Source organism: Chionomys nivalis, chromosome 22 (assembly GCF_950005125.1).
Source record: "Chionomys nivalis chromosome 22, mChiNiv1.1, whole genome shotgun sequence".
NCBI lineage: Eukaryota > Metazoa > Chordata > Mammalia > Rodentia > Cricetidae > Chionomys > Chionomys nivalis.
Window position 1 is genome coordinate 47,958,426 of NC_080107.1, and position 26,954 is coordinate 47,985,379.

General features: G+C 51.5%; 3 protein-coding genes, 1 non-coding gene and 1 pseudogene across 8 annotated transcripts in view; 3 read left to right on the forward strand and 2 right to left on the reverse strand.

Annotated features, from left to right (window-relative positions):
* Positions 1-11: 11 nt before the first annotated feature.
* On the forward strand, positions 12-2,479 carry Rpl12 (ribosomal protein L12). Its single transcript, XM_057755348.1, has 7 exons — positions 12-149; positions 408-481; positions 1,036-1,134; positions 1,415-1,496; positions 1,891-1,977; positions 2,179-2,291; positions 2,424-2,479. Exons 1-7 carry the CDS (start codon positions 113-115, stop codon positions 2,427-2,429), a joined length of 498 nt encoding a protein of 165 aa, XP_057611331.1. The 5' UTR covers positions 12-112; the 3' UTR covers positions 2,430-2,479.
* LOC130864998 (small nucleolar RNA SNORA65) lies at positions 1,673-1,801 on the forward strand. The gene has a single exon (XR_009056042.1). It is a non-coding gene; the product is annotated as a small nucleolar RNA SNORA65 (small nucleolar RNA).
* An 8,745-nt stretch (positions 2,480-11,224) lies between the features above and the next one.
* Positions 11,225-19,369, reverse strand: Slc2a8 (solute carrier family 2 member 8). Its single transcript, XM_057755109.1, has 10 exons — positions 19,229-19,369; positions 18,992-19,154; positions 18,645-18,851; positions 17,522-17,621; positions 15,250-15,449; positions 14,520-14,663; positions 14,267-14,375; positions 13,663-13,836; positions 13,186-13,331; positions 11,225-11,943 (listed from the first exon to the last, which is right to left on the reverse strand). The coding sequence occupies exons 1-10, from the start codon at positions 19,282-19,284 to the stop codon at positions 11,806-11,808; spliced, it is 1,437 nt and encodes a 478-aa protein (XP_057611092.1). The 5' UTR covers positions 19,285-19,369; the 3' UTR covers positions 11,225-11,805.
* A 2,547-nt stretch (positions 19,370-21,916) lies between these two features.
* Garnl3 (GTPase activating Rap/RanGAP domain like 3) overlaps positions 21,917-26,954 on the reverse strand; it is a 165,208-nt gene continuing 160,170 nt past the window's right edge. For 3 of the 5 annotated variants that reach the window (XM_057754572.1, XM_057754573.1, XM_057754571.1), the window contains 2 exons: positions 25,247-25,373; positions 21,917-22,474 (listed from right to left, as the gene is read on the reverse strand). In XM_057754572.1, the coding sequence (XP_057610555.1) occupies positions 22,297-22,474; positions 25,247-25,373 (305 nt within the window). In that variant the 3' untranslated portion in view covers positions 21,917-22,296. The remainder of the gene's footprint in view (positions 22,475-25,246; positions 25,374-26,954) is intronic. The other 2 variants (XM_057754574.1, XM_057754575.1) reach the window with 1 other exon arrangement.
* LOC130864332 (NADH dehydrogenase [ubiquinone] iron-sulfur protein 8, mitochondrial-like) lies at positions 25,702-26,423 on the forward strand (annotated as a pseudogene).

Here is a 26,954-nt window from a genome sequence, read left to right on the forward strand (position 1 = left end):
GGCGTGGGCGGGGTGACGACCGTCCTTTCGGTTTTCGGCTCGGAGGAGGCAACGGTGCAACTTTCTTCGGTCGTCCCGAATCCGGGTTCATCCGACACCAGCCGCCTCCACCATGCCGCCCAAGTTCGACCCCAACGAGATCAAAGTCGGTGCGTGCCTTCGCCGCGCCCGGGCTGCGGGTGGAGCTTTCCCCGCCGCGTGCTGGCTGTCCCGGGCTTGGCTCCGGGGCTGCGGGACTGCCTCCCTTGGGCCTCGGCTTCCTCGTGTGTAGACGGGGAGGGAGCACTGCCGCTCTTGCAGCCTGTGCGCTTTGGGTAAGGCCTGGCCCCGGGAGGGCTGCGGCCCGACGGCAGGGCGGCCTCCGGCCCGGCGCGTTCGGCGGAAGGTCTGATTGTGCTTTTTCTCAGTGTACCTGAGGTGTACCGGAGGTGAGGTCGGCGCCACATCCGCCTTGGCCCCCAAGATCGGCCCCCTGGGTCTGGTAAGTCGTCGCTGCCGACAGCTGTCTAAAGGGCAGACTGAATTTTTCCTGTGTGCGTGCGTGTCTGCCTGTGCCTGTTGGCCTTCTACCATGTGGGTGCTGGGGCTCGAACCCGGGTCCGCTTCAGCCCCGTTTTGATTGTAAAAACTTTTGAAGGAAAGCTGAAATAACAAGGGTATATATATATATATATATATATATATATATATAGCTCGTGCCACGGCACAGTTGCGGCAGTCGTCAGGCGGGTTCTAGAAGGTAAAGAGAGGCTGAGGCGTTACCATGTGCTTGGTGACTTTGTTCCTAGAAGGAGCAGTGGAGTCGGTGAGTGGCTGGTTAAAACCTGCTGCTCGCCCGTGAGATTTTAAGGGAGCGCCCTCCGTGGGTAACCCATGGGAGCCTAGCGTTAAAGCTCTGCAGGTGACCCTGTCACAGCTGTTTCCATCAGCTCTTCCGGTACAGCTGGTGTAGTGAGGTGTGGAGTAATGAGGGCTCGAGTGCTGGCAAGCGTGAGTTTAAAGGCTCAGCCTTCAACTTCAATGTTCTTTTTACAGTCTCCGAAAAAAGTTGGTGATGATATTGCCAAGGCAACCGGTGACTGGAAAGGCCTGAGGATTACAGTGAAACTGACCATCCAGAACAGACAGGCCCAGGTTGGTGTGGGGAGAGGCTGAGGTGGTAACCTTGGAAAGTCATGGGATCTCACTTGTGAATCAATCTTATCTTCGCGCGAAGGCTTCTGGGAAGGTGGTAGGTGCCAGGGTGTAGGATTCCACCATGTGGGGCCTAAGGATTAGGATTAAACTCGAGTGGTCAGGCTGGGTAGGAAGTGCTGTTACCCACTGAGCTATCTCCCGGGCCCGTTGACATACTTTAGTGGCAGTACTGGTATTGAAGGGTTCCTGCACTGCTCATGAGGGATTTCTCTTGTAGATTGAGGTGGTGCCCTCTGCCTCTGCCCTGATCATCAAAGCCCTCAAGGAGCCACCAAGAGACAGGAAGAAGCAGAAGAACAGTGAGTTGATTGCACTTTTCTGGTTTCTCCTCCAGTGTTTGCTGCTTTTTGCTTTAAAACTCTGTTCAGACTCCTGGGTGCAGCAGTGTAGAGAGAGTAACGCCCTTGGGTTGGTTGACACTGCTTGTTATCCGAGACTGTGTTGGGCTGCTGGGGAACTTGATTCTGCTCAGCCACCCGCCACTGCACCTGACCAGTACTGTTGGCTGGTGCAATCCAGTGGTGAGCTGATAGTAAGCCCCAGCTTTAGGAAACAGGGTTGTCCTCCATGTGGATGACTCTGTGCCGAAAGCATGGGGACAACTAGACATAGAAAATGAGATGACCTTGTTGCAGAAGATTGCACATACGCTTTTTAAATAGCAAAACGAGCCTTGTGCTTTCTTTTCCACAGTTAAACACAGCGGAAATATCACTTTCGACGAGATTGTCAACATTGCCCGGCAGATGCGACACAGGTCTTTAGCCAGAGAACTTTCTGGTAAGTTATTTACACGGACTTTTCTGTTTATCTCCGGCTGTTCTGGAACTAGTTCTATAAACCAGACTGGCCTCCCAAGTGCTGGATTAAAGGTGTGCACCGTCACCACTCGGTGGGATGCATTAAGCCATCGTTTTTACCTTTGCCCCTCAAATAGTTAGTTGCAAGGAACTGAGGCTTCTCCTTCTCCTTTTAATATAGGAACTATTAAAGAGATCCTGGGTACTGCACAGTCTGTGGGCTGCAATGTGGATGGGCGCCACCCTCATGACATCATTGATGACATCAACAGTGGTGCTGTGGAATGTCCAGCTGTAAGTGACATTATTGCATTTTCCCCCTGATATGTTAGTGTGGGGGTGGCCGGGCTTCTGTCTTATAGAGGTATTGCTAAAGGGTGGAAATATGTTCCCCGTTGTGACTGATAATTTCTCTCCATTTTCCAGAGCTAAGAAGCAACAAGAGAAAATATTTCAATAAAAGACCATCTGATAACCAGTGAGCTTGACTGTTTTTTGGGTGGGGGAGTAATTTTTTCTTTTGGGATGTTCATTGTGGCCATGGTAGCAGAATCTGTGGAGCACAGCGTATGTCCAGGAATGGGGGGTGCTTCATTTCGATGTGGTTGGACTGCCATGAAGAATCTTGCTCTATTATTGAGGCAGAACAAAGTATTGTTTGCTCTGGATCTTATGTACAGAGCAGTGCACTTTAAAACCTTGTGCCTTTCGTGGGTTTCTAAATCACTTGGTTACAAAGCCAGTGCATTTTTCACATGCACAGGCATCTGAATAATCTATACCTGGGCCCACATCAATGACAATGACACCATGTAAGGGAAAATGTGCTATGTGGGCATAAGGGTGACTATAGTTTTCACGTTTCATGCGTTTTTTCAATCAATACAAATCATGCATTTGAGGAAGATAAAAACCCAGTGGAACTTTCTAGAAAATGCTGCACAGGTGACTGGCGCATGCATTTTTGCAGTTGACCTTCATTTGGTTTCCAGCACTAGTGGTTTACAACTAACCCAACCCAAACTCTGCCAAGCATGCTCACTGTACACATAACATGCTGGCACAATCCACAAACCAAAGACCCACCCAGCCGCCCCAGGGAATGGCAAGGAGGTGCTGGAAGAGAAACCTATGACGCCTGTCTGCTTCCTGTGGAGCCACCTGTGTTCATGAAGGGGGAGGCTCAGGTGGCATGGTTGCTGGGTGCTTGATCAATTTTTTGCCATCCTCTAATCTCAGACATACTAATGAGGGGCCAGGTTTCTATTCCAATACCCATATGGCAGCTCTCAACTGTAGTTACAGTAGTTTTGGCAAAGATACATGTAAGTCAAATGCCAAAACAATTTAAAGTTAAAACGTTATGCCCCTTGGCTGGTGGTGGTGGCACAGGCCTTTAATCCCAGCACTTTGGAGGCAAGTGAATTGGCTTGAGTTTGAGGCCAGCTTGGTCTACAGAGTTCAAGGACAGCCAAAGCTGTTAATACAGAAGCTCTGTCTTTGAAAAGCTAAAAATAGAAGCTCCCAGTGTCCAACCTAGTCATAACCTGGGTTCAGTGGAAGGGGAATGGACGATCTTCAAAAGGTCTAAGGTGTTAATTTTTTAAAACACTATTTCTACTAGTACCTTAGACCTGGCTGAGTCACAACTTCTCAGCTGGTCTTAGGATTCTATGGGTAAGCCAGTTGGTAGTACAGTGCCTTCTGTGTAGTTATGGGTTTTAGTCTCTGGAGGAAGTGACTGAAAAGTGCATTGCTAGTGGGTGACTAACATACGTCTGTTATGTCAGTGGATGACTATCACATAAGTGGAGCATGTGGCAGAACAAGCTGCCTCCTGGCACAGAAGGAATGATGAAGAAGGAATATCTTAAATACGAGGCCACTGTGAGCAATGTGGAGAAATTAAAAGGGGGTAGAGGTGGCTTGGCAGAGCACTGGCTGTTCTGGATTTCATTCCCAGCAGACATGACTGTTCAATATTGTTGGTGCATCTGAAGGCATGTACTTACTTGGACATACATATGATGCACATAAATGCCTGGTTAACTAAGAATTTTAAGTCTTGCAGAGGGCCTGAGCTGGTTTCCTAACACCCATAGTGACTAAAACACCTGTAATTCCGGTCCTTATGCACTTGACACCTACTGTGTGGGTACCCGCATTCATTCACACAGACACAATTTTTAAGAGGATGGGGCCCTAGGTTAATTCAAGTACTAAAAAACAAATACACGGGCTAGAGATATCTACAGTGGAGTGTGGCACTCACCTCAGACTTATGACTAAAGACTGAAGGCTGTACCCACCCCTTAAGCACATTGAGGATGTCCGCTTCCGTTTTGGCTGCTACGAGGCTGAACCTGCCCTCGAAGTGTCCCGTGTTCCAAGCATCCCTAGCTGCCTCTCTCGGGGCGGAAGACTAAGTCGCCCTGGATAAAGTCTCGGCACTGGACAACAGGCAGTTAAATACGCAGAGATCACTTGGGCGTACTTAACTCCCCAGATCCCACTCTGCTCAGACCCTCGTGGAAACTTTGTTCCGGTTTGGGCCACTGCGCACCCTACTGGGCAAACTGAACTGCACGGCTTTCCGTCCCGCACAGAGGGCGTACCTGACGCCATCGCCTGCGAGCACCTCCCCGGACAGACGGCCTCACCCCGAGTCAGGTGGGCGCGCAGGAAGGACGTCACTTCCGACCACGCGCAGTCCGCACCCTGGAGCCCGCTTCCAGCAAGTCTCGGTGCGTCTGCTCCTCTGCAGTCTCCCCGGCCGCCGGGACTGTGGCCCTTTTTACCTCGCTTGGGTGTGTTTCACAGAGAAGCTCCGGCATGCCCGTGCTTCCGGAGTCCATCCGGAGAACTTCACATCTTCCAGGTGCGCCAGGATCCGGATGCGGAACCCGGGACCGGGAGCGACCAGGCCGCCAGGGATGCCGGGAAGGGTGCTTATGCTGTCAGTGGGCACCGACGGTAAAGGCTGCTTCAGTGGACTTTTCCAGAGAACCGATGCCATTTCTTCTCAAGCAAGTGTTTGGTGGAGCGTGGTCCGGGTGGCTTAGGAAGGAAGAACTACCATTTCGAGGAGAGCAGCTTGGACTCGCCGTTCTGCTGACCTGCCATGCTCAGCCGGCAGGATGAGCTCTGGAGCCCAGGGCGACATCGTTTTTTCTGCTCGGGATCGAGGCAGTCCAAAGAGTATCACACCTCCGTTAGTGTTGACCTCGTTCATGGCTCCAAGGCCCAGTAGCAGCTAACTCCTGTAAGGACCATGTTTCCTGTCTTAGTCCTGTGATCTCACTTTCTGCCGGGAGGTAGCAGAGCACTTCAGGTGTCAGATGACGTCATTCTGCATATGGCTAGTTAGGGGTGCTAGGCCATTCCTGCGCTCTGCAGAAACCAGGATTTGCCCATGTTATTCTGGGGATGGTAGTATGGCTGTGTTAAGGGGTAGTTGACGTTTGTGGGAAGTGCAGATTTCTGCCCCGGGCTGCATAAAGCTGTGTCTGCTGCAGCTCTTCTCTGGGGATGGCTATCTGCCCCTCTCCACGGCCTTGTTCTTATGGTGTTGACATGGGCTCCCGGGAGTGTGGGGGCAGGTGCAGGACTGTCTGATGGAACTGGCCCTTCGTTTCTCAAAATTTATACTCTGAGGAGAAGGTTCCAGAGACTGGACACCTTAGGGAATGTATGGGCCCCCAAAGCACTGGCATCTAGAAGTGGGTGGTGGTGGTCAGAAGGTGGAAAGTAAGACAGGAGACAGGGTTGAGACACCAAACCCCAGGCCAGGCTTGGTAGTGTGTATCTGGAATCCCAGCATGGGGGGGCGGGGAGAAAGAGACCTAAGGATTGGGAGTTCAAGGCCAGCTTGATTTACAGAGTGAAGCCCTTGCTTGAAAACTCCCTTTCAAGTGTCCGTTTATGATACATCCCTGAGTTTCACACCGACATTGCATGTGGCTCCCTTCCACACCTCCAATAGCTGCTGTGGACCCAGCACTCACCGTGCCCTCCTCTGTTCCTCAGCATCATGTCATTTAAAGGTAAATAATTGGCCCAGAGAAGATGCGGTGGTCCAGGCCACACGGGCAGTGAGCAGTACTAGAATTTGAATTTTGCACATTGAATTAGCCTTTCCCCATACCTGGCTCCTCCCCAGATTACAGGGAGTAGTTTGGAGCCATGATGACACTGCCTACATGTTAAATCACCTCTCTGATGCTGTATGCCCCTGACCTCTACTCTTGCCTTCTGGTCTTTCACTAGTCCATCGACAGAGGTTGGACAATGGCCAGGTTACAGTCTGAGGCTAAGAATGGGTGTAGGCAGGCCACCTGCTGCTTCAGCCCCAGGGTCATAGTAATGTCCGTTCCTGTCTGAGGTCCTACTCCATGGCCTGACTCCCTGAGAACTGACTTGGTCGTGGAGGGAAGGCCTTTCTCAGACACAGCCCACTGCAGTTTATCAAGATGGATGGGTTGCCCTGACAGTGTGCACCTTACTGACCAACAAGCACACCTGGAAGGTTTCATACTGTGAAGGTTTACTCATCTGTTCTCTTACTGTTAACCCCTTCACGTCCACCCTCACCCTCGGCGCCCCTCGCCTCTACTTCCTTTATCAGTGTCCCTTGCTTCTCCGTCCATCTCTACCATTGTCCTTTATCCCCCTTTATCCCATCTATTGTTAGTGTCCTCCCTCCCCATTTTCAATGAATCTGTATATGACACCTGAATTCTCAATAAAGAGACTGGAAGCGACCCAAGTGTGGAATATGGAATTGATTTAAGTTCTCTATTTCATACAGGGTTGACTTAAGTACTGATATACACTGGAATAATTGTACATCCAGCAAATATCTGAGCATCTCTTTGCCAGGCACCATGTCAGCGTGGTGATTACAGGTACTGATGGTGGGCCGATATACACGTACCTCCCTTTCTTCATGTCAGATCCCACGGAAATGACATTGGCGGTGTATAAATAGGAACAGATCTATAGTGCATCAGGGAGGTGTGTGTGTTGCGTCGGGACACTTAGGCCAGGTACTATAATGCAGCCTGTGGTTCTTCACTCCTAAGCATAAGCATGGACAAAACGTGACAGATATGTGAGATAAATCAGCTGTGTGAGATGAGCCAGGATAACCAGATCAACTCATTGGAGGAGAGATCAGAAAACAGAAGATGGCTTCCAGAAATTAGAACCTATAGCTTGCTTTATAGCAGGAAATAAGCATTGTAGACATGGAGCCACTGCTGATGGGATGGGAAACTTTGGAAGTTGAAGCAGCTTGTAAAATACACTTAGTACGTGCCCAGCAAAACCACTCCACACAAGGTATGTCTCCATGCCCCCAGTTATAGCTCCAAACCAGAAGTAACTAAGTGTCTAGTGATGATCTTAGAAATACGGGAACTGAGCTGGTTATGCACCTAAGCACATGAATGAACCCAAAGGCGCTGTGCTACATTGAAGAAGCCAGGTACACAGGCCTCAAACTATGATTACCTCTACAAAATTCCCTAGAAAGCCTAACAGAGCTCAGGGCACTGGTTTCCAGGGTTACAGATGCAGGGAGGTGACACTGGACAGGGATATGGAAGTGTCCTGTCCTTGAGGGTGGTGGTGGCCCCTAACTACAGTTTGCTATGAATCATTAGATTTTATACTTAAAATTGTTGGATTCTGCCTCTGTAAATCATGCCTTAATCTGATTCTCTTTCTTTTTTCTTTTCTTCCTTCCTTCCTTCCTTCCTTCCTTCCTTCCTTCCTTCCTTCCTTCCTTCCTTCTTTCTTTCCTTCCTTTTTTTCTTTCAAGACAGGGTTTCTCTGTTTAGCCCTGGCTGTCCTGGAACTCACTCTGTAGACCAGGCTGGCCTTGTACTCAGAGATCTGCCTGCCTCTGCCTCCCCAGTGCTGAGATTAATGGCGTGCACCACCACTGCCTGGCTCCATCTGATTTTAAATGGTGACAATGTATATCCTTAGAAAAGACATTCATCCCCTTAAACAGCGTAGGACGGTGCTATGAAGGCATAGAGAACAAGAAAAATGGGCTGGGGAGCTGGCTCTGTCAGTAAAGTGCTTACTCTGCAGGCCTGAGACCTGAGTCTGGGTCCCCAGCACCCACACTACAGCTGGACACTGTCACTGATTAGCAGCAGAGGCATTTCCTGAATCTGTGCGTGCTTGCCTTGGGGCTGGAGTCGCACTGTCAGCACTCCCGGGCTACCAGCTTGCTGACTCTGCAGTTGTTAGGCCTCCTCGGGCCCTTGCAATGACTCTGTTCACCCGTCTCTCTGTACATCCTGTCTTCTCTGCACACCCGTCTCTCTGCACACCCGTCTCTCTGTACACTCGCATCTCTGCACACCCGTCTCTCTGTACACCTGTCTTCTCTGTACATCCTGTCTCTCTGCACACCCGTCTCTGTACACCCATCCCTCTGTACACCTTGTCTCTCTGTACACCCCACATGCATTCTGGGCCACACCACCCAGCAGCTCCCTCGGCTTATGTCACTCACGGAAGAGGATGTCATCGATGAGGAGACAGTGTGGTCTCATAATCAATAGACTGAAAAGTATTAGAATTGTTTTAAAGCATGACTAGCAAAGCAAAAATATTTGTAGAAGAGAGCAAAACAGCAAAGACAAAAAGGTGAGTGCCAGCGGAAAGTGGGCGTGGTTCGCATGCCTGGAATTCACCAACTGGGATTAAGTTTGAAGCCAACGTAGGCTGTTACAGAGCTAGAACTTGTCTCCATAGCCTCCCTGCGAAAGAATCTTAAGTGGAAAAAAGAAAAAGTCAACCAGGAAGAACAGTGTCCACTAGACTGGGACAAAGCAGGAGCGGCGTCCACCTGCCCTTCCGGGCAGAGCAGGAACAGCACAGGAACGAGTCTGCTGGGCAGTGGTGACAGCAGGAGAATGGTGTCCTGGCAGCATGAGGGGACAGGGAAGCCAAGGGCTGGGGCAGGAGAATCAAGAGGTAAGAGATGGACTACAGAGTGAGACTGGCCCCAAAACACAGCACAAGCCCTCCCCGCATCACTAGATTTACAATTATATTCTTTTATTTATTTACTATGTATACAATATTCTGTCTGTGTGTACGCCTGAAGGCCAGAAGAGGGCACCAGACCTCTTTACAGAGGGTTGTGAGCCACCATGTGGTTGCTGGGAATTGAACTCAGGACCTTTGGAAGAGCAGGCAATGCTCTTAACCACTGAGCCATCTCTCCAGTCCTAATTATATTCTTTCTTGCCCAGCTTTCGATGACCAGGCTTGTGAAATCTGCAGCAGGATTCCACCTGCAGGATCAGCTGGCAAGACTTCCCATCAGCCCGCAGACCTTACCAGACACCTGGGGTTGGCAAGGATGGCTGAGTGGGTGAAGGCCCCTGCTGAGAAACCTGGAACCTTTAAAAGCTGTCCTCTGACCTACAGACATAAACTCTGACACAACTGCCTCGCCGTAAATAAATCTAAAACAACAACAAAACCCACAAAAAACAACCCCACGGGCTGGAGGGGTGCTCGGTCAGTTAAGTGGCCGCTGTGTGAGCGTGAGGACCGCACTAAGATCCCAGCACGTCCACAGAAAGCCAGGCGTGAGGATTAACAAGACGACTGTCCAGGATCAGGACCCGCATGGTGCAAGCAGAGAACCAACTCCTGCGAGCTGTTCTGATCTTCACTTGTGTGCTGTGGCTCACACAGCCCCACGGAATAAATAAAACTTGGTCTTCAAAACTGGACATGGCAGCATGTGCCTGGTGGGAGGGCCAGACACATGGATCCCTGGTCCATGAACTTCAGGTTCTGTGAGGCCCTGTCTCAAAAAATTCAGGGGATGGGTTGGAGAAATGATGACTTAACCTATACCGGGGGACCAGAGTTCTCTTCCCAGCCCCCACGTCAGGCAGCTCACAACAGCCTATAACCCCATCTCTAGAGGATCAAATGCTTCTGGCCTCTATGGGTGCCGCAGGATGGACAGACAGACAGACACACCAGCACACACATACAAACAGATACACATTCATACATTACACCCACACATAAAAAGAGAAAATAAAGACGGCTGGGAGGTGCAGCAGGGTGTGAGTGTTTGGCTGGCAAGCGTGATGTGAGCCAGGCTCTGTGCTCAATCTCCAGTGACAGAAAAAGAAAACAGTATCTGGGCAGAACCATCACTTGAGGGTGGCAGTAAAACAAAGCTTTTCAGGATTTGGGGACAGCCTACTGCCATCACACTTGGGGGCCTGAGACAAAACCCTGGGATACCGAAGGGCGGTCATTCTGTGAAGATTTCTGCAAATTAAATGGGCTCCAAGGAGCAAGAAACATTTGTCCCAACAGTTCTCTGATTGAAAACTTAGGACCACAGCTTCTCAAGTTGGTCAGAAAGAACAGAATGGCATTTAGTAAGCTGAGGCAGGAGGATTGCAGTGGGTTCCAGGCCAGCCTGTGTTACATCGTGAGTCACTATCTTAAAAAAACAACAACAAAAAAAGCCAGATGTGCTGGACACACCTTTAATCTCACCAGTCAGACCTCTTTATCTACTATGGTCTGTATCCAGGGCAGCCACAGCTACAGTGTCTTAAACAAAACAAAAAAACCAAAAGGAGATTCCACTAACAGCCAACAGTGCAAAGGAGGGCTAGTTAGGAGACGGCGAAGACTACAATGGTTCTTTTTTTTTCCGACACAGGGTTTCTCTGTGTTGCTTTGGAGTCTGCCCTAGAGCTATCTCTTGTAGACCAGGCTGGACTCAAACTCAAAGAGATCTGCCTGCTTCTGCCTCCCGAGTGCTGGGATTAAAGGTGTGTGCCACCACCGCCTGGCTTGACTACAGTGTTTCTTAAGGAAAAGTCCAGCCTGAGCACTGTCTTAACTAAGGGAAAGCCTAGTTTGCTGGGTTGGTTGTTTGCTTTTCAAGACAGGGTTTCTCTGTGTAACAGCTCTGGCTGTCCTGGAACTCACTTTGTAGACCAGTGTAGTTTAAGGCTGGCTTCAAACTCAGAGATCCGCCTGCCTCTGCCTCCCGAGTGCTGGGATTAAAGGTGTGCGCCACCACCGCCCGGCGAGCCTGCTGTTTTGAATGCAGACAGCGAAAGAGTGGGTGTCAGAGAGAGCCACAGTCCTGACTGGGTTACCGCTGGAGGGCAGCTTTTCCGTGATACAAGCGCCTGCAAAAGACTTCTGGCTCCATGAAGTCAAACAGAAGGAGGCTTTTTATTTTATGACACAAAACAAGATTTGGTGGCTAGTGACCCAGGACACTGAGCCCAGAAAAGCGCTGGAAAGAACCTGTGAGTGACGGGTAAGCTGACCCCAGGTGAATACACAGCACCTCTGGGCAGGGCCGAGGGCTCGGTTGACTGCAACATTCTCTTCTCAATCTGGGCTCAAAGAGGTCGCAGCCTTGTTTCTGAGCCCAACTTTTATGTAGTCAAATTTCTTTCTGATCCCACAGTCAGGTGTGAGGCATAGGTGGGGGCTTAGGACCCAGGAGACAAAAGATCCCCAGCCAACAAACAGGAGCCGCCTCAGATGCTTCTGTCTGAGGAGGAGAACAAAGGTGACTGCACGCTCCTCAGAGGGCCTGTTGTGTGCAGCAGGCTGCAGAGACTAGATCCGGAATCTAGAGAACCTCAGGATGGACAAAGAGGGGCTCTGATGCCTGAGGACTTGGGGTGCTCCAGGCTCAAACTGAGGCGTGGCTCAGCTACACGCCACTGTACTCCTGCAACCCAGAGCTAAGGCAGCTCAGGGCTGCCCGCACAGAAAGGGGCTGTCACCGTCCCTCGAAGTAGGCTGTGATTTGTTCCAGAGTCCTGCCCTTTGTCTCGGGGACAAAGGTCAATGTGAAAAGAACACTGAGGATACAGAAGGCAGCGGTGAGCCAGAAGGCACCATAGGGCTTGAGGATCTCCTGCAGAGAGGAAAGGACCATGGACGTGGAGAGGTCAATAGGCCCCACACAATTCAGGAGCACCCTGACCGCAGCCTGCCCTGCCAGACCTATCATGGCTCTGCAGACCCAGCTGTGGGCGTGGCAGCTCACTGCCATCCAAGGTGATGTCTGTGGGAAACTGAGGCACATGGTAATGTAGTGACTGCCCCGAGAGCAGAAATGTCAAGGAACAGTTAGGCATCCCAGGCCTATAGCCGCCTGCCCCTGTCCAGTGTCCCAGCTACAGTGACTTCTCTGTGTGGTGAGGGAACTGTTGCTCTTGAGAGAGGGTGAGGGTAAGTCTGTGACCTTGTAGGTGGCAGAGCAAAGTCCCACTACTCAGGTCCTTGCAGGAGAGGTCACCAGGTGAGCCTTCTTCAGCTTCGACAGGCTGCTCCCCGGGTCACTGCTGGGTCTGTCATATCCTGGGCCCATATCTACCTCCCCCAGGTCCTCTGCTGTCTGTTCTCTCCTATATTCCGTGGCGGCCTCTGCCTGCCTTCCTCTGGGTTTTCTGGGTAGCCCCGTCTGCTTGAGCACGTTTTTGGCTAGCTGGGTGTCCACGCCACCCACACTACCTTCCTGGCACTTGTCATGAAAGGGACCCTGTTCAGTTGTTGCTATCCCTGCTGCCTTAGACAGGCCTGGGTGTGGCACATGCCAGGAGACATGGAGGGCACCAGCGACTGAACAGATGGCCTGCTTATCTGGACCAGAAGCTCTCTCCCGTGGTGAGGAAGCTGGCAGGCAGCAGCCCTATCAGCATCAGTGGACGCAGAGGGAAATAAAGGCTGAGCGGAACTTCAGTCTAGGAAGGTACTGCTAGGGGCCCACATTCTAGCTCAGGACCATGCTAAAAGGTTAAGCAGGACACAAGGCCACCCAGGGTAGCAGCCCCGACCCTCTCTGTGCATGTGTGTGTCTCAGAGCTCAGATCTGTCTATTTTTCTTATAGATATGAATCATGGGTTTCTGGCCTGTGTACCTGACATTTATTAATGGGGAAGGCTGGCCATACTATCCTTACCCCAACACAGACTTAAGACTTAGGGGATCATGGACCAGGTTCCTATTTTGGTTTAGCCTCTGGCTCCATGCCACTCCTGAGATGGCTGTGTCTAAGCCATTAGGGGACCTCAGCTTACACTCAGGGTCATGGACAGGGAACCTCTGACAATACCTTTGCTGACAGCCAGAGGGAAGGCACGCGTCTGCACTCACCATAACGCTGCTGAACGCTTTTGTCACCAGAAAGGCCATGAACCAGTTGGTGAGGACACAGACACCAGTAGCCACACCCTTGACATGCAGAGGGAAGATCTCGGACATGAGGAGCCAGGGGATGGGTCCCCAGCCCACTGCAAAGCCTGTGGGAGCAAGGCAGTGTTAAGACATACATGTTGGCTCCTACACCATGCTTCCTAGCCTGTGGGCTTTAGGGGTTCTACCAGCCCTCAACCCTGCTCAGAGGCCTTGGGCCAGTCCCTTCCTGTTTTAGACTTCAGGACAAGGATGGGACCTGCTTGCAAGATGTCATGGAGATTATGTGAAAGAATTTAGCTCCGTGCCCAGCACATGGTCAGAGCCACATGCACAGACATCATGCTTCCTGGGGCAGAGGGGCAAAGTCAAGTAAAACGAGATCTGAAGCTGAGAGTTACAGAACTTGGCATGGTGGGCTATAGGGTCCCTTCTTACCAGCAATGAAGAGGCACATGCTGCCTACGGCCAGCCAGGCCAGCCCCACGTGGACGTCAACAGGCTCCGCAGAGATGGGCACCAGGAGGCTCACATGGGAGGAGTTGCTGGGGCCACTCTGGGTCAGCTTGAAGTAGGTGCCAAAGGCACTCATGCTGAATACCATGACCACACCTGCAGGAAGGGCTCAGGCTAGGCCGGACACGGGGGACATGGCTCAGAGGGCAGCGTGGCCACCCTGAGAGAGGAAGGCCAGGTTTAGCAGTCTCAGCTCGGCCATGGTAGCCTAACTGGACAGCAGTCCTGTGTTTTGGACCTCAGACCTCAGTAAATACCGGGATGGTCCTGAGCGTTCTCTCACCCGCAGAAGCAGGAACAGCAACCTCAGTGTTCAATCCCCGTAACCACAGCGGCCTTCACACATGCCAGTGGGCACCATGAATATGTGGGCCAAAGCTACTGCTCAGGACTTGACCCCACTGCAGCCCTTCCCCAGTTCAGAGTGGGAAAAGGAGGCTTGGGGACAGATGGTCCCTTTGCCACCTCCCTGGCCCTGTCTCCCCATGTGAGCTGAGGAGACTGAGCTCTCCTGCTCAGGTCTCACCTGACAAGGCCAGAAGTAGTCTCCGCCCCGCTCTGTCCATGATGAGGGCCGCCACAGCAGTGAAGAGGACTTGGATGATGCCCACAGTGACTGAGGCCAGGCTGCTGTCCTGGGAGAGGAGAGAAGCTGGCTTGCTAGAGAGAGACAAGTCCCCTCCCTCCCTCTCTGGCTGTGAGCTGGGTCAAAAAGCCCCAGGCTCCGGGAGGCTAATTCACACACGTGGCATGAGGCAGGCTGGGCAGAGGCCTCTTACCTTGAACTTGGCCTCCTCAAAGATGGTGTTGGCATAGAACATGATGGCATTGACCCCTGACAGCTGCTGGAAGGCCATGAGTGAAACGCCTATGATGAGGGGCTTGCAGACACCCGGGCGCCTCAGCATAGCCAGCTGGAAGCCCTGCCACGAAGATGGCTCATTAGTGTCCTCTCCCCTGACCCAAACCCTTCTCTGAGCCCAGAAGCCCAAGTGGAGGGAATTGAGCCTCAACTTGCTGGCCCCACCACACCCGTGGCCTTGAGTGTACAGACAGGCCCCTGCAGCCCCCTCAGTGGGAGAGGAGGGGGAAGGCTCACTCCAGCACTCAGGGAAAGAATTCTGTGCCCGAGTCCAAGCACTTGTGTGTGTTCAGGGCTCACCTCCACCTGGCAGAGGCAGAGCTCTTCCTGCAGCCAGCCATCTGCAGAGACCTCAGCATCACCATGAGGCGAGGACCATCATTGTACAGATAAAGGAACTGAGACTCAAAGATGGTCAGGTCACAAAACAGCAAAGTGTCTGCGTGCCATTGGCTCTGAAGACTCCCTGCCTGTGGCTTCTGCTAAGCGATGAAGCCCTCACCCGCTTCCCTTTGCTGGCCTGGCCTTTCACTTGTTGGGACAGCGGGAACTAAAGTGGGGCTCAAGCTGGCCCCCCAGCTGCTCAGGCAAGGCAGCAAGGTCCTCAGCGAGGGTGGAGGGGTGCTGCCCTGCTCTCAGCCTCTCACCTGGTGCTCAGCCCCAACGGGGGGCTCTTCCCAGCCTTCCTCAGAGCCCCACAGGAACCGAAGGGCAGCCATGGCCTCCTGGTGCTGGTGTTGAGTCAGGAGGAAGCGTGGGGTCTCAGGCATAAAGCACATGAGCAGCAGCATGAGAGTGGGGGGCACACAGCCCAGCACGGCCAGCCAGCGCCACTCTAGGACCCAGCCTGCAAAGGCAGACATCAGAGCCAGAGAGAGCTAGCCCCTTGCCAGCCCTGAGACTCGTCTCCAGTGGTGGGCCCATCACTGCCTCTGCCCAGCTGCTGGGCTAACGAGACTGTTGCTACTAGGAATGTTCCACCAGAACACCATTAGGTGACATCTGTTAAGGGAAATACAGATGGACTGCACATAAGAAGTAAAACAGTAACAGCTGAAAGATGCCAGTTGCCAAGCCATGTCTTGTAGCCATGGTAACATATCACAGTACACTGCTATGGCAATGCTGGTGTAAACCAGTCACGTCAAGGCATGGGTATTGTAAAATACTTGACAATGGTTAGGAATGACCGCTATTGCTTTGATGTATTTACTACGCTATACTTTTAAATTCTTAGTTTATCTGTGTGAGTGTGTGTGTATGCACTCATGCATGAGCGTGAAAGCCAGAGGGTATGCATTGCTGTTCATCTTATTCCCTAGTCAGGAGTCTTCCATTAAACCTGGAGCTGTGCTGGTGGTCAGCAGGCCCTAGCATCCTCTTGTCTCGCCCTACCACCACACCGGGAGTTATAGGAACTCATGACTGTACTTAGCATCTTATGTGGGTACTGGAGATTTGAACTCAGGTCCTCATGCTTGAGCAGGAAGCTCTTCTACTAACTGAACCATTTCCCAATCCCTATGCTACACTTTTGTCATAATTTTATTATATTATTCAACTCTTTTATGTGTGTTAGACTGAATGAGAATGGGCCCTATATGCTCATATGTTTAAACACTCGGCCGCAGTTGGTGGAACTATCTGGGAAGGAACGGGAGGTGTTGCCTGGTTGGAGATGTGTCACTGGGAACAGCTTTGAGGTTTAATAAGCCCTTGACACTCCCAGCTCGCTTCTGTGCCATGGCTACCTGCCTACTGCCATGCTCCCCACCATGATGGCCATGGATACTCTGGAACCAAACACCTCAAATTACGAGTTTACTTTTGTAAGCTGCCTTGACCATGGTGTTTTGTCATAGCAATGTAAAATGAACTGAGATGAGCATGGTGGTGCAGGCCTTTAATCCCCGTACTCAGGAGGTGGAGGTAGGTGGATCTCTAAATTCGAGGCCAGCCTGGTATACAGAGAGTTTCAGGACAGCCAGGACTACACAGGGAAACCCTGTCTTGAAAAGCAAAAAACCAACCAACTAAACAAAAAAAGTACATGCATGATGCATGGTGTGGAGGTCAGAGGACAGCCTGCAAGGCTGAGTCTGCGATAGCAATAAGGTCCCACAAACCGTTCCACAACATCTCGTGACTGGGACATTATTGTAACTTTTTGGTGTCACATCCAACTCATACCAGGGGTGAAAAGAAAAGGACAGGACCAGGTCAACGTAAGGCAGTGTGACAAAGACACTGACTGTCTCCAGACCCCAGTGCCCAGTAGGCACTCCTGAGGCAGTCAGGCTGCAGAGAAGACACTGAAGAGCCGGGACGGTAAGGGAGTTAAAAACAGAAGACTGAGACTCTGTGGGGTCCACTGTGAAGATCCGTATGTACACCCCAGGCTAGGCAACCACAGCCTGTCAGCCACCCACCCCCTATGGCTCTCACTGGGGATGGGTTATCAGCTACCGGGCACTGCTCTTACTCTCCTGGCCCTGACATTTAGGGATGGGGAACTGAGGCTCCCAGGGGCAGTAGGACTTGGCCAAAGTCACACAGCAGGTGGTAGGTGTGTCAGCTTTGAAGGCTACCAGCTCCGCCCCTCAGGGGCTCTGGGAACAGCCTCCTTCACGTGACATTCTGCTGACTGCAAACCCAGTGATAATAGGCTGAAACTCCAGTTCTCCCAGGGAGGGAGCTAAAGCATTTCCCAAATCCCGCCCCTCCAGTGCGGTGGCTTCTGTGACAATGAAGAAGCCGCCTGCTCTAGTCCTCCCGGACTCAGTTACCAGACCCTCACACACCAAGTTCCCAGGCATCTTGGCTGGTAGCACAGGGCAAACTCCTACCCTCCATAAACCTCAGTTTCCAAAGTGGCCACGTATCCATGAACGGGGATCAAAAGACAGCATGCAAATCTACCTGCCACATAGGCCAAGAGGATGCCGGTGACCACCATCAACTGCACACAGGAGCCGAGCAGTCCTCGGACGGCTGGGTAGGCAATTTCCGAGATATAGACCTGTGGGGAGTTAAAGAGACTTCACTTGGGCTCTTCCAACAGAAGGGTCTAACTATACTGCTTCAGAGCGACACCCCATCTTCTGCAGAGTTTTAAAGGATCATGGGTAATGGTGGCTGCTGTGTGTGAGCAAGGGGAGAGAGGAGTGCACAGAACTTCCTTATTTTATTTTCTGAGATTGAGTTTCATGTAGCCCAGGCTAACCTCCAATGAGCTGAAGATAACCATGAACTCCTGATCTTTATGTATTTAGCCCTGGGACTGCAGGCATGTGCCGCCAGGCCAGCTCAGTACATGCTTAATACACACAAACGACTTCTCCCTTGCTGGCCAGCTCCAGGTGCTACCCAGGACACTGAAAGTCCGGCCTAATTCTACCAGGGGCTGCCAGCACTTCTTTAAAGCTCAGGGGTCACTAGGCATCATCCATACTTCTAGATTATTCCATATCTTATGCCCATGACTAACATAGTTTTAAAAAGAGAGAGAGAAAAAAAAACAGCCTACAGATCTACAGCTTCCCTCTCCTCACACCTCCCAAGGGACAGAGACTGAGCATGTGGCCACACAGGCGAGGAAGGGACGGGTGGGCATGCAAGCCTGTGGCTGCAGGGTGCTGGTGATGTCAGTTACCAGGGTCCAAGACCTCCTAGGGGCCATGCCTGGACCAGCAACTTCTTGTGCAAAGGGCTAACTACCATCTCAGGAATAAGCCTTAGTACACGGGGGAGCATACAGGCTACAGAGGAGCCTGTGCCCAGGTAAAGGATCCCGGCCTGTGGGTCAGGGGCTGGCTGCAAGCAGTGAAGGGAGCGAGAAGTCTGTCCCAGGGACAAAAAGAACAGAACTGCTAACATGGAAACGGGGTATAGTCAGTCATAACTGCTAAGCATACAGGGATTTCATCATTTGTGCAGTAAAAGAGGCGCAACTAAGGGCAATGCTGACGGTGAGGAACAGCTCCACTGCTGACTCGCTGCCCCCTGCCTGGCAAAGGTCATCTAGAAAGCCCAAACCACTCACCGGTGCCACGAGTGAGGCGACTCCGCAAGCCAGGCCAGTGAGGAGGCGGCCTCCGAGCAGCATCCACACGTTCCGGGCAGCGGTGATGACGGCAAAGCCGGTCACGAAAGGCACGGTGCAGAGCAGGAGGCTCAGCTTGCGCCCCGCTCGGTCCACGAGCCAGCCGCCCAGTACGCCCCCTGCCGCAGCGCCCAGGGTCACGATGGCCTGGGGACCCGGACGGGCTGAGGAGGAGGCCACCAGGGGCCATGGTCCACGATCCCTCCACCCCACGCCCCGCAGCCTCAGAAGAAAGAGAATGAGGAGGACCCTGGGGTGCGGCAGAGAGTGGGAGACCCGGGGCTCACCCCGAACCAGGAGGCCGCATCGTCTCCGAGGCGCAAGGCCGGGGGCGCAGTGCGCTGCAGGCTGGGGATGGCAGGGGAGCTGTAGCCGAGCGCGTAGCCGAAGCTGAGCGGGCCCAGGGCGGCGGCGAAGGCAGCGAGGAAGACCCGGCGGCCGCGGGGAACGCTGCGGGTACAAGGCAGGGCGTGAGCGGCGCCGCGGGGCGTGAGGGAGAGGCCGCAGACCCCCGGAGTCCGCACCTGGCGTCCGGCGGCCGCAAAAGCGGCAGCGTCTCTTCGGGGTCCTCGGGCGACATGCCGGCGGCAGCAGATCACCCCCGAACTGTCGCTGCTCGGGCGAGCGCGGCCTCGGCGGCAGGCGGGGCCACTGGCGCCAGGACCCGCCCCCAGTCAGAGCTGACCAATAGAAGCACAGAGCCGGTTGCAAAGCTGACTGGACCCGAATTACGCCCCCGCGGCCCAGGTACGGGTTGGGGGAGCTTGTTGGCAAGATTGTCCAATTGGATTGTGGGATGAGTCTGGAGGCGTGGCCAGCAGGCCTAGGACTGAGCTAGCCAATGAAGATGGAGAAGATTGTTTGGGTGTTTTAGATGTTTATTCCTTAACAGCTGTCACGGGCGGAGGTGACAGCGCGCCTGTGCAGGTCAGAAGTCAACTTGGTTTTCTTCCACCACGGGGATTAGGTCGTTGGGATCGAACTGATGTCGTTAGGCTTGGGGGCAAGCATCTTTGCCAGCAGGCCCATGTTTTGATGGTTTCATTTTTCATTTGTTTTTATTCTTTAATTTTAGACTTTTTTTTTTTTTTAACTCACAAAGAGATCCACCTACCTCTGTTTCCCAAGTGCTGGGATTAAAGGGGCGCCACCACTTCCCGGCCTACTTTAAACATCTTTATTTGTGTGTTTTGCTTATATGTATATATGCGTGCCCCACGCGTGCCTGGTGCTTGTGGTGGTTAGAAGGCAGCATCAGCTCCTCTGGAACTGGAGTTCCAGATTGTTGTGAGCCACCATGTACAGGTGTGCTTGGAACCTGGATCTGAGTTCTCTGCAAGAACAAGCATTCCTGCCGGGCGGTGGTGGCGCACGCCTTTAATCCCAGCACTTGGGAGGCAGAGGCAGGTGGATCTCTGGGAGTTCGAGGCCAGCCTGGTCTACAAGAGCTAGTTCTGGGACGGGCACCAAAGCTACAGAGAAACCCTGTCTCGAAAAACCAAAAAAAAAAAAAAAAAAAAAAAAAAAAAGAACATACCCTCCAGATCTATGGTTTTACTATTTACTTATTTATGGAGTTGTCTCTCAAGCTAATCTCTACTAATGAGGGTAGTAGTGAGTCAAAGGTGGAGCACATGGGCTGGGCAAGACTTCCCACCCTTACTACAGAACAATTCCCTGAAGCGCATCAGCCATTCTTCCCCAGCCTTGACAAAGAGCCTCGGGGTGAAAAGTCTCCAAGCAGATCGTCTTAGGCCACCTGTCACTCTCCTTGGACTTTCTGAGACTGACCTGGTGCTTCTGGGGGCAGCTCACCTGCATCAGGAGTGCTGCAAAGCCTAGGGCCCCCGAGATGCTGAGGACCCTATCCAGAGGTGGGATGGGGTGTCGCTTAGTGGTTTCCTGTTCCCTAGTGCCCCACAGATAATCCCAAGCCTTGAATCTATCTTTCTTCCTCCCCAAATCTCCCTGTGATTGTGTGCCACCACTGCTCTCTGTTCAGTTGCAACCCACAGCTTTGTGGGCAGGCGGCATCAGTGGTTTATACGTGTAATTCCAGAGAGAACCAGTGGGAGGCGCCTAGTCCCTCCCTGGGCCAAGAGTCCTCTCTGATGGAAGGCTGGGAGTGGTGGTGCCTAACTTCAGCACTGAGGTACAGACAAGTTAGTCACCCAGCTTAGCTTAACTAGTGAGCCCCACAGATCCTAACGAGACACTGTGCGTGGCTCCTGAGGAACAACAGCCGAAGCTGACCTCCAGCCTCCGCGTGGAAACTGCCGAGAAAAGCCAGAATAAACCTAATAAAACTGTTGGTGGGGTTGAGATGTAGCACCAAGTTTGCCTCTACAGCTAAAGAGGATTCACGTAGGCACCTTTGGTTCCGGGTATCACACGGAATTGTTGTGCAGAAGAGGGAGGGGAGGCGAGTCCTCCTTAAGGCCTGCAAAGGAGGAAGGTGCCAGGGTTCTAACCTCTGACACCATGACGTCAGAACTTCTTGGAGCTGCTTCCTCTTGGGCAGATGATGGGGTTTCTTCCCATGGGCCCTGTGACCTGTGACACAGGACTGCTATGTCAGTATTTCATTCGTGTCCTGCTCCGTCCGTATTACTTCCTGCTCCCTCTTCAGGAGGGAGCTGGGGTAGGCATCTTAAAAATCAGATTTGTTTTATAAGTGTTTACACGCATGTATGTGCACCATGTGTGTGCCTCCTGCCCTTGAAGATCAGAAGAGGGCTTCGGACCCTCTGGAACTGTAGTTAGAAATGGCTGTGAGACACCATGTGGGTGCTGGGAATCAAACCATGAAGCTATTTCCCCAGCTCTCCGCCTCTTTATCTCCATGTTCTGAAGGATGAACTAGCAAGGCAGGGGCTGGAGACACGGCTCAGCAGCTGAGCCTGTTTGCCAAGTGTGTGTAAGGCCCTGGGGTCCATACCCAACACTGCAAAACAAAACAAAAAAGGTGGACCCATTCAAGGGAGGGAATCTGAAAACTCTGGATCACAGTCACAAGATGAATGCATCCTAAGACTTTGCGGTGCCTTTGCCTTACTACTATTTGAGATCAAAGGAGGAGGAAGCGTCTCCATCTGTCCCAGGTCTCCAGGCAGGAGTGCAGGGGCCCCACCCCAGTGAACACAGGCAGCAACAGGGCCAAGTGCAGAAAGAAAACTTATTTATAGTAGAATTAAAAAGCAGCATCTTTTCTTCATAAAAGAAGCATAGTATGTGACATAAGTCAAAACTTACAAAAAATAATTTCCATCTAAATCTATAAAATATAAGAGAAGGGTTGCAGTGAATAAGAATGAATGTTTTTGATTTATTCAAAGTTTTGATCTAAAACTTCAATGAAATCTACCACCTTTATTACAAGGGGACTGACGGTTCTTGAATGGAAAGAAACGGGAGTCAAGAAAGATGGCACTGGACACTGGAGAGTGACCCAAACTGGCTGAGGGTGCAGGAGGTTTGGTCCAATAGATTGCTGCCTGGCTGGAGGCGCATTTTGTTGAGACAGGTTGTTGGAGCTGTTTAAACAGTATAAACCTGCGTAAGAACACTAAGGATTGCCAAGGAGACACAGACTCTATTTCAAATCAATGATGTCTTCCTCTGAGGAGGCCATGAGCTGGAAGGGACTGCTGCCTGAGCCTGAGCTGCCCTCTTTGTCCACCACAGGGTCCTGGTCAGAGCTTGCCGAGTGGTTAGGGCCCTCAGCATTGGCTTCAGAAGGAGGAGGACTTTCCAAAATTCCCGATGGGATCCTGCAAGAGAGAAGCACTGTGAAGGGCTCTGCGGGCAGGATGTAACATGGCATGGTTGCTTGCTGCCTCCTGTCCTCAGTGTATCTACCACGGGATGAGAGGAGGAAGAAGAAAGGTTTCACTTCTCAGAGTTTGGGATTCCACAAATGCCCAGGGCCTTGGAAAGCACCTGGCTCTGTTCTGCCCACTTAACCTCCAGCAGCCTCCTTAACACTTGGTCAAGTCTGTCCCTCTTTCCTGTGTCTCTGGCCACGCTGCCTGCTCAGAGCACTGCTCCCCATTCTTTCTTTGTCCCCTTCGGTTTTCGAGACAGGGTTTCTCTGTGTAGCCCTGTCCTTCCTGGAACTCGCTCTATAGACCAGGCTGGCCTCGAACTCACAGAGATCTGCCTGCCTCTGCCTCCCGAGTGCTGGGATTAAAGGTGTGTGCCACCACCGCCTGGCTGTTTCCACATTCTTATCATTCATCCCAAGCCGGTCCTATGCTAGACTCCTTTTTGATCTATCAAAGTGGGCTTCTACCTGCCATTTTATCATTTATTATTATTGCACGCCTTTAATTCTAGTACTCAGGAGACAGAGCCATGCAAATCTCTGTGAGTTCGACTCCAACTTGGTCTACAGAATGAGTTCCAGGACAATCAGGGTGGTTACAGAGAAACTCTGTCTCAAAATCAATCAATCAAATAAACAAAAACCTAAAAAAACAGATTTTATTTTATGAATGTAGATATGGATGCTTTGTCTGCATGTATATTTGTGCGCTATGCATCCCTGTGCTCTCAGAGGCTAGAAAAGGGTATTAGATCTCTAGAACTGGAGTTACAGATGATACAGATGATTGTGAGCCACCATGTGGGTACTGGGCATTGAACCTGGGTCCTCTGGAAGGTCAAACAATGAATACTCTTAACTGCTAAGCTATTTTTCCAGCCCTAGTCCTTTATGTTATTATTGTGAGGCAGGGTCAGGCTGGCCTTGAACTTACAGTGACTCTCCAGTCTCTATTCCAGCCTCAACCACAATGCCTAACCACTTAGAGGTTTTTTTTTTTTTTTTTACTTTTCGAGACAGGGTTTCTCTGTAGTTTTTTTTTTTGTTGGTTCCTGTCCTGGAACTAGCTTTTGTAGACCAGGCTGGCCTCGAACTCACAGAGATCCGCCTGCCTCTGCCTCCTGAGTGCTGGGATTAAAGGCGTGCGCTACCACCGCCCGGCAGAGGTTTTTTTTTAAATAATTTATTTTTATTTTACGGGCATTGGTATTCTTCCTGTATGCATGTCTGTGTAAGGTGTTGGATCCTGGAGTCAGAGACAGTTGTGAGCTGCCATGTGGGTTCTCTGGAAGAGTAGTCAGTGTTCTTAACCGTGAGCCATCTCTTCAGTCCCTTATTTTTATGTTTGATATTTTGAGCAGGGCCTCATTTTGTAGCTCTGGCTGGCCTGGAACTCATTATGTAGACTAATGTGGCCTTGAACTTGGAGATCTGCCTTTGTCCTCATGAGTGGTAGGACTTAAAGCATGTGCCACCATGCTGACTATCTTCTTTTTTAAAAAAATTATTTAATGTTAATTTTATGTACATAATTGTTTACATGCATGTATGTCTGTGTCTGGTGTGTCTGGCAACCTTTGAGTGCCTGGTGCCCACTGAGGTCAGAAGGCGTTGGATCCCCTGAAACTGGGGTTACACATGGCTGTGACTGGCCATGTGGGTGCTGGGAGCTTGAGCAGCCAGTGCTCTCCATCCCCTTAACCTCACAGCACACTGTGGTTGGTTGAGATGAACTGTGTTAGTTAGGTCTGGTTCTCCATGTGGGGCTGAAGCGTGAGTGAGGCTGGCTCTTCCCCATCGCAGGCTCTGAGACCCTCTGCTCAGGTGGCAGGACACTTGCCACTGCCTGCATCACCTGCCACTCTGTCAGGCAGCAATGGCTTGGTGCTTAATGGCCTATGGGCCCTCTGAGGGTACAGACAAGGGCTTGGTCATCACCCTGTACCCCCAGCTTGAGCACGCTTGAACAGGTGTTCCATTGCTCCCCAGAAGGGCACCTGCACTGTTGCTGAAGGGACACCCCACTGTGAGGCAACACACATCTTATTCCTTAGTGCTGAACTGCCACTCAGAAGGGCTCTTCCTGTGTACAGGGTCCACCAGTTCTGGAAGTAGCTGACCCTACACTCTTACTAAGCAACCTTGTTTTTGTGTATCTTCATCAAACTACTGAGCCAAAAATAGTCTCTTAGGAGAGAGATCAGTGGGAGTAGGAGGGGGACAAGAGAGAGTAACTGAGGTCTGTATGTGTGTATGTGTGTGAGAGAGAGAGACCATGATTAAAATACATTATATAAGTGTTAACAGTTTCTCTGTAGGGCTGGGTGTGGTGGCACATGAGCTTTAATCCCAGCGTTCGGAAGTAGGCAGGTGGATCTCTGAGTCTGAGGCCAGCCTGGTCTACATGATGAGTTCTAGGTAAGCCAGGACCACATAGTGAACCCTTGTCTAAAACAGAGTGTCTTTCTCTATTGTTTCTGTCTCATGCATGTGTGTGTATGTGCTGTGTGCATGTTGGGCAAGGCTCCAGCTGACTGTCTCGAGCCCCTCTGAATATATTATAGTGAACATTAGCTCAGTTGCTGGTGACAGTGTCTTCTTGTCTCAGCCCCACTGTGGCAGCTGTCCTCTCTGGGACTGTGTAGGGTGCTGGCCAGTGGACCTCCTGGGCACGCTGGCACTCACTGGGTGACCATGCAGATCAGGGGCTTCTTTTTACCTGTCACTGCTAGCTGACCTCACAGCCTCTGGCTTGGGGTCTCCTTGACTTTCTTCTAACCGCTTCCGGGTTTTTGATTTGGCCCTTGGTGCTCCTTCTGATCGTGGTCCACTGTCATCAGAGAGACCTGCATTACAGAGGAAAACCTGAGGTCAGGAGGTCATTACCACAGGGGACAGAAGATGCCTTGTTTATCTATCTATCTATCTATCTATCTATCTATCTATCTATCTATCTATCTATCTATCTAAGATTTATGTATTTATTATGTATACAGTGTACTGCCTGCATGTCAGAAAAGGGTATCAAATCTTGTTGTAGATGGTTGTGAGCCACCATGTGGTTGCTGGAAATTGAACTCAGGACCTCCGGAAGAGCAGTCAGCAGTGTTCTTAACCGCTGAGCCCTCTCTCCAGCCCACCTTTTTTATTCTTTAAGAATGTAGTTCTCTGAACCGCACCTGGGCCAGTGAAGGAGCCGGCGCGCCTCAAGATGAACCGTCTGACCTCACCCATGCTGCCACGGGCCCTGGCTCAGGCTGTGCGCACAGGACATCTCAGTGTCCGAAGCCTCCATAGCAGTGCAGTGGCAGCAACATACAAGTATGTGAATGTACAGGAGTTTGATATGGACATGAAGTCTGTGACTGACCGTGCAGCTCGGATGCTGATGTGGACAGAACTCATCCGAGGGCTGGGCATGACCCTGAGCTACCTCTTTCGGGAGCCTGCCACCATCAACTACCCATTTGAGAAGGGCCCACTGAGTCCACGCTTCCGGGGGGGAACACACACTGCGCCGCTACCCATCCGGGGAGGAACGCTGCATCGCCTGCAAGCTCTGTGAGGCTGTCTGTCCTGTGCAGGCCATCACCATTGAGGCTGAGCCGAGAGCCGATGGCAGCTGCCGGACTACACGCTATGACATCGACATGACCAAGTGTATCTACTGTGGCTTCTGCCAGGAGGCCTGCCCTGTTGACGCCATTGTGGAGGGCCCCAACTTTGAGTTCTCCACTGAGACGCATGAGAAGCTGCTGTACAACAAGGAGAAACTGCTCAACAATGGGGACAAGTGGGAGGCTGAGATCTCCGCCAATATCCAGGCTGACTACCTGTACCGGTGACCTGGCCACCTGGCTGAGTCCTGTGGCCCCTGCTGCCCATAAAGAAGCTATGATCCCCCCCCCCCAAAAAAAAGAATGTAGTTCTCTGGGAATCTCACACAGGCGTACAATGTGCTTAGATCATCTCTACCTGCTCCCCATCGGTTTCCTGCCCCTTTATCCTTACTGGAACATTATTAGACTTGGACACAGCAGCAACGATGACAGAGATACATCAGAACAGTTTCCCCTTCCTGAAGTCTTTCCTCTCTGATTATAAAGTATGTATACACTGCGACTCACACACACAATCTCAGAGAAGTCTAACAGTGGCAAAGTCCCTAAAGTCCTACAGTGTTCTCATAAGCTCCTGTCCCCTCCCCCACCTTAGCATGGCTTGGTTAGCTTTCTGTCCATCATTGGTGGAAAATGGTCCAGTATTCTCTGGGGTAGTTGTAATTATTATTGACAAATTTATAAATCTTTTCTGAAAGGGAGTTTCTTTAATTTTTTTATTACATTTATTTATGTTGTGTGTATGTAGGCATTTTTGTGTGCGTGTGTGTGTGTGTGTGTGTGCGTGTGTATGTGTGTAGATGAGAG

Excerpts from the sequence above, each read along its gene's own strand:
- Rpl12 (XM_057755348.1), top strand. The coding sequence starts at position 113 with ATGCCGCCCAAGTTCGACCCCAACGAGATCAAAGTCG. Across the intron at positions 150-407 it reads CCCCAACGAGATCAAAGTCG|TGTACCTGAGGTGTACCGGA; the intron begins GTGCGTGCCTTC and ends GCTTTTTCTCAG. Across the intron at positions 1,978-2,178 it reads TTTAGCCAGAGAACTTTCTG|GAACTATTAAAGAGATCCTG; the intron begins GTAAGTTATTTA and ends CTTTTAATATAG.
- Slc2a8 (XM_057755109.1), bottom strand. The coding sequence starts at position 19,284 with ATGTCGCCCGAGGACCCCGAAGAGACGCTGCCGCTTTTGCGGCCGCCG. Across the intron at positions 14,376-14,519 it reads TTGAGGAGGCCAAGTTCAAG|GACAGCAGCCTGGCCTCAGT; the intron begins GTAAGAGGCCTC and ends CTCCTCTCCCAG. Across the intron at positions 13,332-13,662 it reads CATGTGCCTCTTCATTGCTG|GCTTTGCAGTGGGCTGGGGA; the intron begins GTAAGAAGGGAC and ends TTGCTCCCACAG.